Source organism: Bos indicus x Bos taurus, chromosome 17, assembly GCF_003369695.1.
Source record: "Bos indicus x Bos taurus breed Angus x Brahman F1 hybrid chromosome 17, Bos_hybrid_MaternalHap_v2.0, whole genome shotgun sequence".
Classification (NCBI taxonomy): Eukaryota; Metazoa; Chordata; class Mammalia; order Artiodactyla; family Bovidae; genus Bos; species Bos indicus x Bos taurus.
The window spans coordinates 17,649,885-17,670,473 of NC_040092.1; the positions used below are offsets into that span (position 1 = coordinate 17,649,885).

The window sequence follows — 20,589 nt, forward strand, 5'->3', positions numbered from 1 at the left end:
AGCGAGGACCTCTGGAGCTCAAGGGGGGCTGTAGGGCTGCCGTGGAGGCTCAGAGTCAGCTGAGCAGAGCCTCAGGCCAGGCTGACGGGGAACCAGGGCGCCAGCCAGGAGCCCCAGAGTCGGCGGGGCCCACTGAGGCCGCAGTCTCCACCCTTCCCAGCTCAGTCTGCCAAGAGTTCTTGTCATTATCCTTAGCCCCTGTTCAGTGATATGCCTTTACACACAGCACCTCACTGACACCAAAGAAAACAGGAAATTGCACCAGCCACAAAGAATAAAAGCCAGTTGGATTAAATAATTAAATGTGAAACATAAAACCGAGACAAAACTGGAATAAAAGAACCTGAGTAATTATCTGATCCCAGCCCTAAGCAGAAAAAGCAAAGGACAAAATCATGAAGGAAAAAAATCAACCATATGTCACTGCCCAGACTTAAAAACCTTCATAGGCTGAGAAACTCAGAACCAGTTGAAAAGTCAAATAGCAAAGGAAATATTTGCAGTGTGTGACAGAGCACCAGGATCCATGTACAGAGCTCCTGCAGGTTAGCGGGGAAGAGGCAGGCAGTGCAAGAGAGGCACACAGAGAGTTAATGGTCTGTAAGTCACAGAAAATGTCTACGGCCAAGAAACATAAGAGACAGTCAAAATTCGCAGGGACAGAAAGCAGGATTAATGGCTGCTAAGGGCTGGGGACCAATGCTAACAGGTACTGGGTTTCTGAGTGAGGTGATGAAACAAGGTGGTGCAATGTTCTGGAATGAGACAGTGATGATGGCTGCATACACAGTGATATGCTAAAAACAACGAATTGTACTTTAACATGGTGAATTTTATGTCATGTGAAGTGTATCTCAAAGTTCTTTAAAAAGAGAAATGGCCCATTCTATTCATAATCAGGACAAGATAACCACTTCACCTGGTAGTTGGCAAACATTTTTAAAGTAATACCCAATGTAAGCACCACTATTTGAAGATATTTAAATGAGTATGGCTTTTCCAGAAGGCTCTTTGGAAAGGATGTATCAGAAACATTAGAAATAGCTCCTGAGCACATGAAAAGATGCTCAACCTCATTAGCCATCAGGGAAATGTAAATCAAAACCATTCAACTATTCAAAACCATTGTAGGATGGCTACAATCAAAAACAGCTATAATAAAAAGTGTTGGTGAGGATGTGAAGAAGTTAGAACCTTCATACATTACTGGTGGGAATATAAAATGGTGCAGTAGTCTGGAAAACAGTTTAGCAGCTCCTCAAAATGTTTAAAGGGAGTTACATTTGATCCAACAATTCTACTCCTAGGTACATACCCAGGGAAAAAAAAAGAAATGCGTCCACATGAAAACTTAACTCACAAATGTCTGCAGCAGCACTTTTCATAATCACCCGAAAGTGAAGACAACCTCATGTCCATCCACTGAGAAATGGACATACAAAATGCCATCTAGCCATACAATGGGAAATCAGTGGGCAATAAAAAGGAACAAAATACTGACACGAGCTCCAACATGGACAAGCCTTGAACACATGATGCTGAGTGAAAGAAGACAGTCATGAAAGACCACACACTGGTTCTGTGTACATGAAAAGAAGAGACTAAGCCAATCTAGGGAGACAGAGGAGATGAGTGGCTACCTGGGGCCGGGGGAGGGGAGGGATGAGGAGTGATTGCTGATGGCTACAAGGTCTCTTTTTGAGATGAGTGGTGGTGAGATGAGAAAGTGGCCTATAAACCATGGAGACAGATGTACAACCCTGTATATATACTAAAAACCACTGTACCCTTTTAAACAGGTTAATTTTATAATCTGTAAACTATATCTCAATAAAGCTTTAAGAGAAAACACATGAGAAGCGCTCATGAAGCCTTCCAGCCAGCACTTCCCCTCTAGGAATGTAGCCTAAGGAAGTAATCAGAGATGGGCAGCAAGATTGATGTACAAGACGTTTGTCACAAGGGTATCTACTTGAGCAAAAAAATTAGAAATGGTTGAAACAGGAGTCTGAATAATCACAGATAAATATATCATGGCCTATGTAAATGAAATATTTTGCAGCCATTAAGACATTCTTAAAAATTTCTTAAGAAAACATAAAAATATTCAACACACGTTAAGTGAAAAAAAAATGTAGAATGAATGTGTTAGTCCCACAAGGGCTTGGGGTTTTGTCCAAAAGTTTCTGCCCATTTCCAGCGTGCTGGGCACACAGAAGGATCTCCCTCTGTTAACTACTGAATGAAGAATTAGCGAAAGCTGATGGAGCTGCAATTTGGGGGAAAAGTTGGAGAAAGAAATACAAGAGAGGACAGAGACATTGACTGGGATTGAAATGCTCGTTTTCTCTGGGTGGTTGGATCATGGGTGGTCTTTCGGTGACTGTTCTATCATTTCTGCCCTGAGCTTTAAAACAAAACCAGAAACACCAGGAACTCAAACGTGGGGGCCCTCGGTAAGGTAGACAGTTTCCTAGATTACATGCAGATCTGAAAAGAGACACCACGGCCTGTCCTCCCGTTCCAGATGGTTCCCTGGAGAGAGGTTCTCTCTGCTGTGCTGTGGACTTCAGACTGGGCCGCAGTCAGGATTTGCGTCCGGCCCAGGAAGGAGGGGGTTCAGACACAGGGAGGGAGGACCCGGAGGCTAGATCTTGCTGTGCTGGCCCCCACCCCTATCCGCCATCATCCATCGGTTCCAGAGACTGAGCAGTCAGTGGGGTCCACGGCCCAAGGGCAACGGTGGCCTCCACCCCAGCTCGGAGGGGAGAGAGAAAAAGGGGTGTGTGCCCCAGAAAGGAAGCTGAGGCGGCCCCTCCTGCCTTGGGGAAGGAAGCCACCCCGCCCCCACCCCCAGTGAGGGCCAGCGCTCAGAATGCAGAGATCTCTGGTGTGCATTTTGGTTTCCTTTTCCATTCACAAAGAAGTGGGTGGGGGATTTCCAGCAGGCCCAACTGGCTGTCCGCGCTGTCCGCTTTGCCCAGTTCGGGCCACTGGGAGTGGCAGCCAGGTGGTGGCCTATCCCAGGGAGGGCCTCTGGGGACCCAGCTCGAGGGTCTGTGACTTCCCATGCAGGAAGTCCCTTCCGCTGCCCCTCAGGAAGGAAACACCTCACACCTCGTGCCAGGCCCTCCAGGAGCCAGGTTTTGACTCGGTCACCCGGCGAGGGCAGGACTGACATCCCATTCTTCAGAATGGGAAACCAAAGCCAAAACAGGCCAGGTTTTCAGCCCAAAGCCACATAACAAGGACGCAAGAGCCACGATCTGAACCCAAACCTGTCCATGTGCCCTGCCCCCTGGCCACCAAGTCCACAGCGCAGACTCCACAGTTCTGTGTCTCCACATGCGGTCCCCCAACAAAGGAAAACCAAAGATCAACTTCCAAGAAGTTGACAACAGCCACAGGCCCGAGGAGCAAGGGGATGGAGGGATGATAAATGACTGTCATTTGCCACCCTCCCCCTGATGGATTCAGGGGCACTTTCCAGTCTCGGGATTCACAGAATTTGAGCTGAAAGGAAGCACACCGATACCATCTGCCCGTGGTTTCAGCGTGGTTGGGGGTTTCTTCTAAGCGGCAAAGTACTTTTCAAAAAACGATGTTACACGAAACCCCAATAAGGGGCAGACAGGGCGGCTGTGTGTGCGGTTGGGGGCCCCACGGGAGCCCTGCCTACCACCACCCCTTCCTTCCTTCCCCCACCAGCCCTGGAAGGCCCGGATCAAGCCCCTTGGTTGCCCGTTTCACAGCTCAGAGAGGCACGGGGAATCACCTGGGTCACAGCAGCCCCAGCAGAGCGAGGACAGAAACCCCATCTCACCCCAGAAGCCTTTGACGCCTGGTCCTCCTGGGAAGGTGGGATTGGGGATGCACTGGCCTTCTACACGCCTGTCTCCCCGGGGATCATTGGGGCTCTGGGCCCACAAGGGTCTGCTGGGCTATAGTGGGTGGTCTCTGTGCCTGTTTGGGGGTTGACACAAGCCCCTGACCTTGGCAGGCCCACAGCAGACTGCATTCCTGCTCTTCCACCTGCCAGCTGTGTGGCCTTGGGCAAGTCTCTATCTCTCTCCATGCCTGTTTCCTCTTAAGAGACAGTGTCCTCTCTGTCTCCGCCTTCCAGTGTTTGTGGTGACTGCATGGGATGTGTCGAATGCAGTGCCCACCGTGCTGAAAATGACTAGTAACAAGTAGCAGCTGCAGCAGCTCAGCCTGGCTGAGAGCCCCTGCATGGGGCCGGCTCTCACCGCCACGGGGACAGCGGTTGGTTCACCATCGCCCTGCTGTGGGTGCCGCCACTCAGCTCTTTGTACTTGAGGAAAATGAGGCACAGGGAGGGCCAAGTGCCCTTCCCGAGGCCGCACAGTCCAGAAGGGCAGGGACGGGACTCGGGCCCAGGTCTGTCCGAGCCACCAGGAGGCTGCCCCTCCCGCCTGCATGGCCGCTTCCTGCCCAGCCCTCCTCTTCCTCCTCGCACTCCTGCCTCCGAGAGGAAACCGCCGGCCCCCGGCGGACGTCCCTCTCTCTCTGCTTCCTCTTTCCCACACTCGGGCACGGGCTCTGGGCTCGGCCCCCAGGGTCCAGCGGTGGCTCCTTCTGCATCTTGGGGCCTCAGTTTCCCCACCCGGGAGGCAGGCACAGCGGAGTCAGGAGAGGTTGAAGGGCTAGTTGGGCAATGCCCTCACCCCCAGGCTGCGCTCAAGACTCTCAGCCCCTTCATCATCCAGGCTGCTTGCCAGGAGCACTGACTGCTCCCAGCCAGGTCCCCTGCCCACCCAGGTCCCCTGCCCACCCAGTCAGCACCTGCAGGATCCACAGCTCATGACACGTATGGGCGCCAGGACCACCCCCATTTTACAGACGAGGAAACTGAGGCCCTGTCACTTGCCCAAGGACAGCTCATAAGCAGAGGAGGGAACGACTCTGAACCACACTGCCCGACGGCCCCCAGCCACCCTAAGGGCCAGTCGGTCCAGCCACTGCCAACTGACCCACTTCCTCTTGGGGCTACGAGGGCTGGCAGTGCAGGAGGGAGCTCAGGGCTGTGGGCCGAGTCCCCTAGGATCCCCCACCTCCTTGCTCAACGGCTTCTCTTGGCTGAGCAGCAGAGGCCAACAGCAGGGCACGCTGTGCAAGAGGGACCCAGGGGAGTCCGGGCCTCAATGTGCCCAGCTGTAAATTGGTGGCACTGGACATGATGGCCATGGGGAGCCTTTTCAGGTCTGAGAACTCAAAACAGATACTCCCCCTACAAACCCCCACCCACCCGGGTAGGGCCCCTGGCTAACCACCACCAGCTCCGCCACCCATGATAACAGTAGATACTCTGGAGACACACTGGGCACCAGGTGCAGCCCGAATGCCCAATTCCCCATCCCGTCTCCGATGCTCTGAGCTGTGTGACTGTGGACAAGTCACCTCCCCTCTCCTAAACTCAATTTCCCCATCTGTGATATAGGGGCAATTGCTGCAGCCCCCTCACAGGGCTGCTGTGAGGGGTAAATGAAGCCCAGACAGTTAAATGCTCAGTATGTAACAAGTGCCAAACAGATGCTGCCTAAAAGGGCATTTTTCAACAGCACCTACTATTAACAGAAGTCCATCAATACTCCCACAGTGCAGATGAGAGAAACTAAGGCTCAGCCCTCAGACCGAGCAAAGCTGGCCAGACTCTGAGACCCCCTCAGCCAAACCAGGCCTGGACATGTGGGGAAACTGAGACTGGAAACAGCAAAGGGCTGGCCCTGAGGCCATGGCCTGCCCAGATGCGCTCCACTGAAAATGGATCCCAGCTCCTAGGAGAGCCCTGCCCTCCAGGGTAGCCAATCCCAACCCCTGTAATTGCTCCCTGACCTTGGGACCCACCCCTCACCCCAGTCAGGCTCTCCTTCCGCAGGGGCCAGGCTGGGGTGCACTCCGAGTGAGCCTGGCCCAGCACTGCCAAATCCACCAATTCGTATGAGAAACCAGAAGTTGGGCTCTTATAGGAAACCTCTCCATTTTATGGTTTATAAATATTGGCAATCAATCCATCTTTCTTGTTTGTAACTGCCGAGGATGGCACATCTTAGGCCTGGCCTGGCCAGGAGCTGGTGCTCTGCACCCCACGGCTGGAGGGGGGGCCGTTCAGAGTGTGGCTGGGGGCTCAGGAGTAGGGACCCGTTGGGATCAGGGCTCAGATCTCCTTAGCAGCATGCTCCTGAGTTTCTTTGCCTCTCCTGGCCTTGGTTTTCCCATCTGTCAAACGGGCCGATAAGCTTGACCTCATGGGAAGGACTTGAGGGTCAAGTGTTTAGGGCAATGCCTGGTGAGTAATACTGTTTACTTAAGGAAACATACTGCTTCCTCAGCAGCCCCCAGCCTGAGCTCAGAGATGCCCGAGGGAGGTGCCACAGGACAAGAGGGTCTTCTAGGAGAAGAATCATGCCACATCCTCCCAGACACCGGAAGACCACAGGCAGCCCCAGAGGGTTTCTCCAGCCCATTCCCACTGCTGAGCAAGTGTCGCACCCGCCTTTGGCCCTGAATCCTTCACATGCTCCCACTGCTCTCAGTGTGAAACCTAACATCCTCACTGTGCTCCCTCAGGTGCCGCCCAACCCAGCCCGGTCACCTTTCCAGCCTCACTCCTCCTTCTGCCCTCTACTCCAGCCCCTGGCTGCATGGCTGTTCCTCCAAGTCTCCTGGCTCATGCCCACCCGAGGGCCTTCCCACTTGCCGTTCCTCAGCATGGGACTCCTTTACCCAGTCTTCCAGGAGCAGCACCTTCGCTCATCCCAGATGTCACTTCCTGCCAAGGGGCTCTGATGACCACCCCCCAGGGACAATCCCCAGCCTCCCCCGAGCGCACAGAAGGAAGGGCTGTCCTGCCCCCTGTCCACCTGCAGCGATGCCACTGAAACTAGACTTTGAACTCTGGGAACGAACTATGCTTGTCTCCTCCCACCCCCCTGAAGGTCCACTGCAGCAGCCTGTGGCCTCCGCTTATACACTGCCTGTAATGGCCGGCTCCCTCCCACCGCAGCCCTCACGGTGCCTTGAGCCCTGGCTGCTGCCATCACGCCTACTTTACAGACAACTAGACTGAGGCTGTGAGTGGAGAATTGACCGGGTCAGGGGCACTGGTCAGAGGCGGAGCTCTGACCCAACTCCAGGGGAGGCAGACCCATGAGCTGCCGACCACCTGGCCTCAGACTTCCGGGGGGAAGGGGGGGCACACGCCCCAAGTGAGGTCCCTGGGCAGTGCCCTCTCTCAGTTCTCATCCTCCAAGCCTCTTCTGCCTGAGCACCATCCAAGTGACAGAGCTCAGGTGTGAATCCAGAGCTCAAGCCTTTGCTGTCACACCCTCCTTTGCCTTTCTTGACTCTTTGAGCTGCCCTGGCATGTGAGATCTTAGTTCACTTGCCAGAGATGGAAGCTGCACCCTCTGCACTGGAACCACAGAGTCTTAACCACTGGACCATCAGGGAAGTCACTGCCTTTGTTTAAAGTTGCTCCCATAGGGGTAGGGTGGGGGAGAGGAGAGAGAGACTCAAGAGGGAGCTGATATATGTATAATTATGGCTGATTTGTGTTGTTGTATGGCAGAGAGCAAGACAACATTGTAAAACAACTTTCTTCCAATTAAAAAATAAATTAAGAAGTTGCTCCCATAGACAACTCCAGGGTCAGAGGTCAGAGGTCAAGGCTGCCCAGTAGGCAGGCACACTCAAGACTTCTAGTCTAGGTATCTTCAGCCTAGACTGGATGATCCAAGTCACTCCAGGAAACATTCAGAAGAGCCTCAGGCTGTTCTAATCCCGAAGCTAGGACCTGCTCACATACCCTGTGGAGGGGGTGGGAGATGCCCTACCAGGGCTGCTTACTTTGTGGGGGACACCCAGGTCACACAGCAACTCTCAAGCCTGTGAAAGAGGCCCAGGTGGCCTGGGGGGAGGGGCGAGCCCAGGGACCCAGCTGCCACCCCCAGGTCCCACTTCTCCGAGGCCAGACACCACTTCTGAGCCCTAAGAACTCTGACAGCTGCTCTGACCCTGGGCTCCTGAAGAACAGGAGCCTTGATCGTGCATCCCAGCCAGGTACCAAGGGCCCAAAGCAGTAAAAAAATCTGCACTGACTTATTACCAAATAATAAGTCCCCAAATCATTTCACTACAACAAGAAAGAACTACATTTCACTACAACAACAAGAAACACCAGAAACGCCAAGCCTTCCCTGTGCTGGGCGCTCAGCAGAGGCGCCCTCCCAGGTAACACAACAGCCACGCAAAGTGCGAGCTCTGAGAAGCTCAGCTCAATAGAGGAGGAAGCTGAGGCCCAGAGAGGTGACACCACCTGCCTAAGGATCTGCAGCTGAGAAAGAAGCGAATTCATTGTTTGAACTTGGGTCCGCCTGACTCCTGGCACTGTGTTTTCTAAGACGGTTTGTTTTAAGCAGCAGCAGTTCTTAAAAGTTTTACAGGGAATCGCACATTATCATGCAGGTAAGACCATGTATCTGGGATGTTATTTGCTTTTCATGGTGTCAGAGCCTTGAGACTTTTTAAAACAATGAATAAAGTTTTTATCTGCACTTTCCAAAAGCTTCATGTTACATCTGGAATAAAATACTAACTCTTCACAGGACCTCCTCCCCTGTGAGCTGTCTTCCCCTTCTGTGACCCCACCACGTTTCTGTGCTGCTTTCTTAAAAACATGCAAAATGCTTTCCCATCTCCGTGCCTTTTCCCTATGCTGTTCCTGAAACCCAGCGATTCTTACCTCAGTAAGATCTTAGTTCAGGGACTTCCCTGGTGGTCCAATGGTTAAGAATCTGCCTGCTAATGCAAGAGATGTAGGTTCGATTCCTGGTCTGTGAACCAAGATCCCACATGCCACAGAGCAACTAACCCTGACGCCACAACTGCTGAGACCGTGCGCTCTGAAGTCTGAGAACCTCAACTAGAAGCCCACTCACTGTAACAAAGACCCAGTGCAGCCAAAAAACAAAAGATCTCAGTTCAAAAGTCACCTCCTCAGTGGCAGCTCAGTGCTTAGGACTCCGTGCTTCCACTAACGAGGGTGCAGGGTTTCAATCTCTGGTTGTGGAACTAAGATTCCCACAAGCCTCACAGCACAGTTGGGGGAAAAAAAGTTACCTCAAGATTCACAGTTAAACTTTGGTGATTAAGACAGTGTGGTGTTGGCATAGGATAGACACACAGGCCAATGGAACAGCAGGTCCAGAAGCACACAGATGGACACTAGATTCAGGCTGACAGTAGCATCACATGAGACCCAATGGGAAAAAGAGGGTCACATCAGCATGCAGCACCAGGACTGGAAGAGCTGTGACCCTGCCTCACACCGCAGTTCAGGGTGGATCTTGTGAAGGCCTGTCAATATGATTCAGCCCAAACAATAAAGCTTTTAGAAGACAAGACAAGAAAGATCTTCATGACCCTTGGTAGGCAAAGATTCCTTTAATGGGACAGAAAAAGCACTAACCATAAATGAAAGCAATCGATAAACTTTAGACTACATTAAAATCAAGAACTTAGGTTCACAAAAGGATTCCATTAAAAGAGTAAAAAGATAAGCATAGTGCAGAAGATGATACGGACAAAGAAAGTGCCTTCAGGGTATATAAAGACTATAAATCAATAAGAAACAGACAGACAACTCAATAAAAATGACAAACACTTGAAAAAAGAGCCAGTCCCAATGGCCAATAAACACATGATAAAGTGCTCAACTTCATAAGTCAGGGAAATACAAATTACAGCTGCAATTTGAGATACCAGTATACATCCATTGAAGAGAAGAAAAAAAAGACTCATACACTGCTGATGAGGATGCAAAACTGTGCTGTCAATTTGTAGAAAAATTTAGAGGTTTCTTACAAAGTTAAACGTGCACTTACCATATGACCTAGCACTTCTAGGAATCTACCAAAGGGAAATGGAAGCATATGTCCACACAAAGACCTCAGAACAAATTTCATTACAGCATGATTTGTAGAAGTCCCAAAGCAGAAACAATCCAAATATCCACCAATCGGTAAACGGATAAACAAATTGAAGGACATCCATACAACAGACTGGATTTACTCAGCCATAAAAAGAAACAAACTCTAGTACATCCAAGAGCACGAGCAAATGTCTAGAACATACTGGGTAAAAGAGGCCAGACATAAAAACCAATGTACTGTGCGATTCCGGTCTTCCTAGGTTGCCCCAGTGGGAAAGAACCCGCCTGCCAAGGCGGGTTAGATGTAACAGATGGGGGTTCCATCCCTGGTCAGAAAGATCCCCTGGAGGAGGGCATGGCAACCCACTCCAGTATTCCTGCCTAGAGAATCCCATGGACAGAGCCTGGCAGGCTGCAGTCCATGGGGTCCCACAGAGTCAGACACAACTGAAGCGACTTAGCACGCACACACAGACTGTGCAATTCCATTTATATGAAGTTCAAAACAGAGAAATGCAATCCATAGGGGCATGAGTCAATGTGTGTGGGGGGGTGGGTGCTGATGTGGAAGAGGTGTGAGGGAGCCCCCCAGGGCACTGGGCCACTGGGTGTACAAACACAGAGATCCTTGTGAAGTTTCAGACGCACTTCACACGGCTCAGCATGTGAGTATGACTCCACAGAGAAGTTTAAAAAGGAAAGGTACTTCACACAAGGGGCTTCCTTGACAACATCCCATCCCACCCCCAAATTAGGACCTCCTCCCAGAGGTTCCATTTCTTTCTTTCAGAACACAAGATACAATTTATAATTCCAAGTTCATTGGTCATTTTACTCCTTCAATAGCCCCACCAGGACACCAGCTTCCCCAGCAGCTAGTGCTGAGCAGTTGCTAAACAAGTATTTTTTGAATGAATGAGTAATTGTTGGTCTCCTCCACCCAGACGGTGACCCTCCCCCCCCACCCCCCAGAGCTGGGATCTGCTTTGCTCACTCTCTAGACTAAGGGCCTAGGACATAACAGAACCACAAAGAGAAGGGAATTACAGGCCACAGGATCCCATCAGCTTGACACATCTGGTCAAAGACGGAGTCCTACAGGTGTCCAGAAGACAAGGAGCCTTCAGCCTCAACTGCACCACTGGAACTGTGTCCCAAAAGACCCCCAAAAAAAAATCTAAACTTCAAAGAAAGTAAGACATTCACAAAGCATGGAAGGCCTCTAAGGAATTCCACCACAGTTTTTAACTCCTTAGGAGAAATCCTCCTATTTGTCAGGGTCAACCTGGGTCAGGCTTTTCAAGGACCCTGAACCAGGCTGCCACCAGCCCACATGATGCCCATGTATGGTGTCCCTGGATATTCTACAAAATCCCTGACCAGTGCTGCTGAAAACTGCCAAGGCCGCTGGAAACAAGGCTGAAGAACCATTCATCACAGCCAAGAGGTGCCTAAGAACACATAACGACTACATCAAACTTGGTGTCCTGAGGCAGAAAAGGGACCTTAGGGGAAAACCAGGGGAATCCAAAGGACCCTCAGAGTCCAGTTAACAGTCACGTTCCAACGTTTATTCCTTAATTATACGACGAATGTGCATGGCATTGTAACAGAGAAACACGAAGCAAAGCTGAGTGTGGCGTCTAAGGGAGCTCTGTACTACCTAAAAATGGGAAATGATTCTCTGAGGGAACAGTTTACTTTTTAAAAGTCCCCTGGGCACTCTGCAGCTACCTGCTGGGAAAGTGTCACCACCCGGAGCCACGTGCGCGCGGGGTCTTACCTTGGGCGGGTCGAAGAGCTCTAGCAGGCGGTCTGCGCCGTCGGGGCCCGTGCGCCGCAGCGCCAGCCGCCCCCGCTGCCAGCGCGCCCCGCTGTCCATGGAGGCCTCGTCGGCCAGGCTGTACCGCAGGGTCGCCTCCTTGAGGGCCTCGGGCGGCGGCTCCCGGGCCAGGCTCCAGGGCAGGAGCTTCCTGGCCAGGCCGGGCCTGGCCGGGGCCTCGCCGGCCTCCCCGTTGGTGGCGACGGGGCCCGCGGGCAGCTCGCCGGCCGAGCGGTGGCGGAAGATGTGGCGGAGGCTGTGGCGCAGGTGCCGGAGCGAGCAGGTGGCGGCCGGTCGCGGCGGGGCCAGCTCCTCTGAGCTGCGGGCCTTGGGCAGGCCGGGGGCGGGCGCGGGGGCGGCGGGGCCGGCGCCCGGCTCGGCGGGGGCCGCCTCGGCCTTGGCCGGGGACCCACGGCCCGTCTCACGGTAGTCGCGCGCGGGGGCGGCGGGGGCGGCCCGGGGTGCCGGCGGCCCGGGCGCCCGGCCCTCGCGCACTTCGCGGCAGAAGTAGCGCTGGAAGAGGTCGGTGAACTGCAGCGACACGAGCTCGGCGCGCAGCGGCGCGTGGTGCGGGTGTTCGCGGGCGAAGAGCCAGTACTGCCGGGCCAGCTCCCGGGCCGCGGCCACCGCGTGCAGCTCGCAGAACTCGCTCCAGCCCCGCGGGGACGGGGCGGCCGCCGCCGAGGTGGAGGCCGAAGACGCAGACGAGGCCGAGGAGGACTGCAGGGTGGGCCCATTCATGGCGGAGACCGAGGTGGAGTGGCCAGGCTGAAAGACACGGTGGGGAGTGCGCAACAGAGGAGGGAGTGGACGGCTGGGCAGACCACCACAATACCACTGCCAGAGATGCTGGTCACCAGGCACTACCTCAAAAAGCAAAAATTACCTTAATACCCAATGCTGGTGAAATGCAGCAAAATGAGCACTCCCCTACAACGTTGCGGGTACTGGGGGAGTACAGCCTTTTGGGCCGGCAGCTTGGGAGGATCATTTTCAGACCTAGTAATTCCCCTTGTAAGTAGTCAAGAGAAACAGTTTCCCACCTGAGCAGAGACACGTGCACAGGACAGTCCCCTTCCAGGTGTTTCCTGCCCCAACATTTATAATAGGGAAGAAGTGCTGTGCTTAGTTGCTCAGTCATGTGAGACTTTGTGACCCCATGGATTGCAGCCTGCCTGTCTCCTCTGTCCATGGGATTTCCCAGGCAAGAATACTGGAATGGGTTGCCATTCCCTTCTCCAGGGGATCTTCCTAACCCAGGGATCGAACCCAGGTCTCCCACATCACAGGCTGATTCTTCACCGTTTGAGCCAGGGAAAAGGTAAATTCAACCTAAGGGCTTCCTAGGTGGCTCAGCAGTAAAGAATCCTCTTTCGAATGCAGCAGTTGGGAAGATCCCCTGGAGAAGAAATGACAACCCTCTCCAATATTCTTGTCTGGGAAATCCCATGGACAGAGGAGCCTGGTGCACTACAGTCTATGGGGTAGCAAAGAGTCTCACATGACTGGGCGACTAATAACAACGAATACACCTAAACGCCTATCAGTCAGAGACTGGTGAAACAAACTGGGACACGTCTGCAGGCCAGAATGTGCTACAGCATATTCCAAAAGGAAGAAGATTGATGCTACCATCTTGGGACGTCTCCAGGGCACAGCATCAAGGGAAAAAGCAAACCACTGAGCAATACAAACCATTCATGATCCCATTTACATGAACATACAAAGCAAAACTACCAATTCTTATGTGTACATAAATGTATTTAAGTGATGGGCAAGAAAGATGTGGCAGGAGCAAACCCATGCAGCAATAGTAGTGACCTGTGGGGAAGAGTCAGAAGTTGGGGTGCAAGAGGGGAAGTAACCAAGGAAGATTTATTACTTGTCTCTAGAAAATCTGGTTAAGAACATGGCGCCTGGAGCCTAGATTCAAATCCCACTGCTTACTAGTTGTTACCCTGGGTTCGTTGATGTCTTTCTGCCTTGCTTGCCCCATCTGTAAAATGGGGAACATGTTGCACCTACCTCATAGAAGTGTTATGAGGATTCACTGAATTAAATGGAAAGGCTTTGGAACCTAAGGAAAGCCTAATAAGTCTTGTAATCAATGTTACAATAAGAGTGTATTATTGGTGTAATAAAAATAAACATAAAAGATAGAAAGGAATAAACTAACAAGACTCAAAAGGGGTACAAAGGTACTTCCTGCTCTGATGGGGGAATGTTGGGACAGGTGACCCTTGCCTGTTCATCGCAACTGGGGCTCCTACACAATCAAAGTGCAGAAGCCCCCTACCCTCTGCTGTCCACGGTGCTGAACCCTGGCCCTCTCTCCTTACCATCAGTACTGTACTTCCTTCCAACCTAGCCAGGTTGGGCCTGGGCCCCTGCTGAGGACCACACACTCATGGACGCCTACTCACCCTACCCTGATATTACTGAGGACCTACTGTGTGCCGGGCACTGTGCTAGGCCCTGAGGATACAGGAGCGAACCAGACAGAGAAATTCCTGCTCTCCTGGAGCTACATTATACACAAACACACAAAAGTACTGGCTGTGTGCCTCTCATCGGACCTCTCTGAACCCTAGTTTCTTCATCTGTCAAATGGGGAGCAGCACAGTATCCACCTTCTAAGACCTTGAAAGAAGTCCTTGTAAGGGGACTCAAGGTGAGACTCTGAACCTAGAAACTGGGGTTCTTTCTGCCCCACCCCATTCTACATCTCCATGTCCTAGTGGTGACCCTGCAGCCGATCACAGCAGCATAGCCCAGAAGGCATGCAGTGGGTGCCACTGCTTTAGCTGGGAGGGTGCTGTGCACACACTTGACAACTTTGCACACTACAGGGCCCTTGGCAGCTACACACAGGAGGCACTTTGTACACAGTGGGCAGAAGGGAAGGAAGAGGGGCCACATGTGTCCTTGGCCACCACACTCCAAGAAAACCACCCTGTCACTGAAGGAGAGGGTTTTACCTGAAAGTATGGGTAACCTGTCCTTGGCGAACCCCTTGGCCACCCCACACCTTGATACAGCACTGTGCTCACAGCTTGGGGAACCAGATTCCAGACCCAAGTGCCTGTCCCATCCACAAGACCTTGTGTGATCGGCCCTCACACTGGCTGCTGCTGGGCCACTGCATCAGGTGTCCCTGTGCCCTGCCTGCTCCCAGTCTCACTCAGAAGCCTTCCTTGAGCTCACTGGTGACTGAGTCCTGAACTTGTCTTTCAGCACACGTGCTCTCATTCAATCACTGTGATTATTTAATGAGTGACTCTCTCCCCTACCAGACTGTGAACTCCACAATGCCAGGAGCCACTTCCAGCTCCAACCCCAAGTCCTAGCATGCAGCAGGAGCCCAATAAACACCTGCGGAATGAATGAAGGTAGGAATACAAGAAGCTGGCTGGATTTGCAACCTCTGGCTCCTCCAGCAGGTGTGTGCTGGCCAGCATTCACTGATGAGCACTTCTTGCTGGGCCAACCCACTGCCTGGGCACCCAGGCCTGTCCCTTTGTCTGGAACACCTGACCCTGTCCGACCCTGTACATCAGAGACCTGAAGCCCAGCTGCAGGACCAACCCTGGGAAGAGCCTTCTCGGAACAGCTGTGCCCACTCCAAGCTCCCTCACCACTCAGGCAGGGGCCAGCAGCCCTCCTCACTGGGCCCCCTACTCCAGTTCCCCACAGGAAGAGTGGTGTGTACTCAATACTTGCTAAACATCAGGCATTTTTCTAACTGCTTTTGCAAAACATTAACTTTCCCAGGCTTAACAACAGCACTAGCAGGTAGGGTCAATAATTGCTCCCATTTTACAGGTGCTTAAACTGAAGCACAGATCTCCCATGGCTAGCGATCAATGCGAACCCCACACAGAAGCCCCCCACAAAACACCTGATCAGTGCCCAAACGCACACCACAAGGAAGACTTAGTGCCCAGTGAACGAGTGTCCAGAGGAGAAGACAAAAAGGCCTCACTCAGGTCCTTCTGGTGTTCAGACAGTACAGCATCCGCCTACAATGCGGGAGACCCAGGTTCAATTCCTGGGTCGGGAAGATCCCCTGGAAAAGGAAATGGAAACCCACTCCAATACTCTTGCCTGGAAAATCCCATGGATGGAGGAGCTTGGTAGGCTACAGTCCATGGGGTCACAGAGTCGGACATGACTGAGTGACTTCACTCACTCAGGTCCTGCTGGAGTCAGGAGGCCCCAGCGACTCTGAACAAGTGGTTGGAAAATAGCCACAGGGTGAAAATTTTAAAAACAACAATAAATGACGCTATTTCACACTATGTGCCCTGCTCTGTGCTAAATACTTTGCATTTTTTCACTTGTTTATTCCCCATCGGCAGGGGCAGTCCCAGCATTATGCCCATTTGATGGATGAGAAAGCCAAGGTGGGGGAGGAATGGTCTGTCCAAGGTCACAAGGCCCACAGGGGGCACAGCTGGGATTAAACGCCTGTTCAGTCGCAGGGAGCACCAGCTATAGTGAGCAGTACTGCTCACCGTCCATCTCCCTCAGCATCTGCCCCAGCAGCCAAGGGCCACGGCACTCCGGCCCACTCCATGGGGCATGTCAGAACAGCAACTCCAGAAATGCTGAAGTTGCATGAAGTGGTGAATTCTCAGGGTTGAGGCGGGCTGCTGTTTGACAGTCATACTCTTGCAATCATGCCCCTGACCTTCATGGACTGACAAAAGGCTGAGGGGCTTTGAGAAACCCACCACCACAAATGAGCTCACCACGGTGGAGATACCAACCAAATCTGGGTTCACATCCTCATTCTGCCACTTCCTCGCTGTGTGCTGCAGGAGAGAGGGCTCCCCTCCCCATCTGTAAAATAGGTTCATATTTTTCTCTGGACATTCACTAGGAGCATTCCAAGAACTGCTATCTGTGGGGTCCTCAGCACAGGGCTCAAGAAACAAGTGGCTGCTGCTGTTACTATTGTTCGAAAAGAGGGGTACCAGCTCCAGAGAATATCAAACCCGCCTGCTGTAAGAAGCCACAGGCAGAGTCTCACAGGCTTCACTGGCTGGGCCAGGAAGGGGGCAGGGCAGGGGGGGTGGGTCACAGAAGCCTGAACACAAGGCCTTCTCAGGGGAGAAGCATTGCTTAGGCAGCTCCGGCAGGAGCTCTGGGCAGGAAGCCACCAGCCAGAGCACTCAGCTGTGGCCTGTGTTGGGGAGGGGGCCACGCCTGGGAGCTTTCCTGGCCAGGGCAGGCAGCCAGGCCACAGGAAGGTGGTCCCCTCTTTGGGCCCTGGCCCAGGAGGTAGCATTTACTGAGTGTTTACTATGTGCCAGACACAGAGGAAGAACAACTGATCAGATCACGCCAACCCTGGGAACAGGGCCTAGAAGCTCTTGGCAGGAAAAGCAACTACTAATGACCTGTGGGTTCCCAGGAGCCCCCCAGGCTTCAGCTAGCAGGTATGAGGAGAGGGGTCTTTGGCGCATTTTTTCCCCTCCAATACCCTCCCCACCCATGGGAGCATCTAGGAATCTGGGCAACCAAAGGGATGAATAGCCGTCACAGAGGTCCTGCAAGTCCTGGGGGTCCCTCCCCCCTCTTCATCCAGGGCTTTGAGGACAGGGAGTTCTGCTGGATAAGGAAGTAGGGGTCCAAGATCTCCCCAAATCCCCCAGCAGGGTAAGGGACAAGGATGAGGCAACAAGAACAGTGAGATCGGATTGCATTCTGGCGCCCCACCCCCCAATTCCCCACCGCACACCCACAGAGGTGGGGGCAGCTACTTCTGTGCCCATCCTGGGGCTCACGTCGCAGGGGAGGGGAGGTGGGTCTGCCTTTCAGGCCCCCAAGTTTAAAACAAGAGTGTCCACAGCATCCCTGCTAAGGGCAACCTGCGGCGGGCTCTGAAGCCTCAGCCAGTGCTTGGCGGGGACCCCTTGTTCAGGCAGATAGCAATGCATCCTACACCAAGCCTCAGGACCCCAGAGACTGAGGCTCAAAGCCTCTCCTCTGTCCCATCACCCCGGGTAATAATGGAATCCGGGCAAGATAATATTTCCTGCTGCATTATCAGGCCCAGGTGCAGAGAAGGCCCTTACCCACCTGTGGGAATTTCACCTGCCAAGGCTCAGGGAGAATATTTTAAATTGTGTCAAGTGAACTTAAAATGAGCCAGTTCAGAGCCTCCATCCGCACCCAGGTCTACAGCTCACAGATGTTTAGGCAGGAAGTCTTACACCATCTGAGGAAGACGTCTCCTCCAAGGAGCCCTCCAGGTTCATTCCAGGCTGCTGGAAGCATTTCTGCCTCTCCTGCCTGCAGCACCGACTTTCTCTGGGAGCCCAGATCCCCCCTGTCCAAGAAGGCCCAGAGAGTTGAGGGGATTCCAACACACAGCCTGGCAGGAGGCCCACTGCCCTTACACACCACTCATGCTGGGTCAGACTGTAGACGAACCTATGGGAGGTTCAGAGCAGAGGTTCTGGGGCCCTAGGGAGGCTGAGAAGTGGGGTCTCTCCTAGACCACTGGGCAGCCAGGGAGCCCTGAGGCACTCTCTCTGGGGTCACCGAGTGCCCGAGGACATTTATCACACCAGCGCAGTCTGCCAGAACAGGAAATGTCCTCTGGCTTCCTCTGCCCCCACCCCCGCCTGACACCCCAGCCAACAGTCCGGCTAGGCTTCGGGAGGTGGGGAGAGCCAGGCCCATCCCGCCCCCCCCACCAAGAATAGGCAGAACTCTCTAAGCCACCCCCATCCCAGGACAGGACTTCTCCCTTTAAGTGCCCCTGGGTGGAGGAGAGATGGCAGGGCAGCCTGTCAGCTCCACATGTCCCAAGGCCCCCAGACGGTGTTGCCTCTTCAGGATATCAGGACGGGAGCCCTCAAGCCCTCCCGCTCCTGTGCGCCTCTCTCCACACTCATCATCCTCTCTGGGACTCTTTTCCAGTGACATGACAGGAGTGCCAGCTCTCAAAAGGACCGATTTTGTGCCAATGGTCCTCTTTTGTGTCCACCTCCCCTAATCGCATTTCCAGGCCGCCAGCCCCTCAGGGCCAAGGCCTCCCCCTCAGGCGCCCTGTGAGTCTGCTCCCGATGAGCCGGGCACAGACTTCCTCCCCCCAGGCCTCCCTGGGGACATGCAGGGCAGTGGCAGGCTCTCCCCCCTACACCCCAGCCAGCGGGGTGGGGGCCCACATCCGGGCAGGCCCCCAGGGGCTCCGCTGCCTGGTTCACGAGGAAGCCTGCAGCCCGGCCCCCCCAGCCGACCCCTGACAGGGTGGCGTGGGAGGAAAAATCTTCCAGCCATCTGCTCAGCTGCTGGGTTTCCGGACGGGGCGGAGCCGGGAGACACCAGGAGGACTTGCTCTCCTGGGGAAGTGCCCCTTGCCCCTGCGGTCAGGAAGGACTGAGCGGCCCAGGGATGACCATTGGGACCCCAGAGTCCCCACTGAAGAATGCTGGTCATCCAGGTTTCTGGGCCCAAGTCAGTGGTGTCCAGCTGCGGTTTGGACCTGCCCAGTCCCTAAGGGACCTCAGGCCCCGGAAGCCAGGGAGCTGGGGCACAGGGCTCCTGGGTCCAATTAGGCCTGACTCAGCCAGTGACCCTAGCTGAGTCACTTCCCCTGGGCAGCCTGCTGGCCTCAGTTTCCTCAGGGAGGGAGGGCAGCTGGGAACAGGGTCTGGCTGGGAACAAGCAACTTGTATTACACCTCTGGACTCTCTGAGGCAGGCTTCTTTCGTCTGCCAGATGGAAGCAGCTTCCTGTTCTCCCCGCCAAAGATGCTGACCACCCCACGGCCCCCAGGGACCATTTTCCCAGGAAACCTGGCAATTAAGTGCCAGTCTCCCTCTCAGGCATTAACAGCAATAGTTCTTATTAAGCACCGACTGCATGCCAGGCACTGTGCCTGCCTCTTCTCAAAACAAACCTATTAGTGCTCTCATTCATAGACAAGGAAATCCACAGCTCAGAGAGGTTAAGGGACAAGCCCAAGGTCACACAGCCATAGCAAGTATACTCAACACAGTGTGAGTCCCTGCTCTGTGCCAGGCTCATACCCTTCACATATGAACTCACATATAGGATCATATACCCGAGAGAAGCTGGAACCCCCACTGGGCAGTTGAGGTCCAGAGAGGTCAGGTAACTTGTCCAAGGCTTCACAGCTAGAAGCTGGCAAAGCTCAGATTTGGTTCCAAAATCCATGCTGCTACTGCGAGAAGCAAGAACTGAACAGAGAAGTCCTCTCATTTGAATAACAACAACAATAACAACAACAGTGTCTATTATTAATTGAGTGCCAAGGCCAGCACTGAGTGCTTTATGTGCTCTGTCTCTCCCACTCAGGGTGGGCAGTGTGGGGGACGGGCAGCTGGAACGTCCCTCCAAGTGCCTCCAACACTGCCCCCTCTGCCCTCGAGGAAGCTCCATCCAGGAGGTGGCACAGCCAGACCCAGACACCCACCGGCGCCTACAGGCTGAACTGCTGCAGGGCTCCCCAGCACCCGCTGGGCCCAGGCTACTGCTATACTGCAGTAGTTCTACAGGAACGAATTCGTGTTAGAAAGTTCTGTTTAATGGAGAAGGATCAAGCCCAGGATTCAGAAGAATGGGGGAGGGGAAGGAGAAGGAAAACAAGCAAGGCACACACAACAAGATAACAATCATCTCTTCCTTATTACTATTCTTCCTCCCGAATTCACTCATTTACGGTTCCAATGACCCTAAAGAAGTAGGTACTAATATCACACCCACTTGACAGATGAAGAAACTGAGGCGGGGGGGTTGTTAAGCAAGGCCATAAGAGCCGGGATTCACCAACATCTCACCCTGT

At 53.5% G+C, this 20,589-nt stretch overlaps 1 protein-coding gene across 1 annotated transcript in view; it reads right to left on the bottom strand.

The window, feature by feature from the left end:
- The window catches only part of SH2B3 (SH2B adaptor protein 3), a 37,585-nt gene that overhangs the window by 14,741 nt on the left and 2,255 nt on the right, over window positions 1-20,589 (bottom strand). The window contains exon 2 of the mRNA XM_027566780.1: window positions 11,733-12,539. Coding sequence (XP_027422581.1) covers window positions 11,733-12,512 — 780 coding nt within the window. The 5' untranslated portion in view covers window positions 12,513-12,539. The remainder of the gene's footprint in view (window positions 1-11,732; window positions 12,540-20,589) is intronic.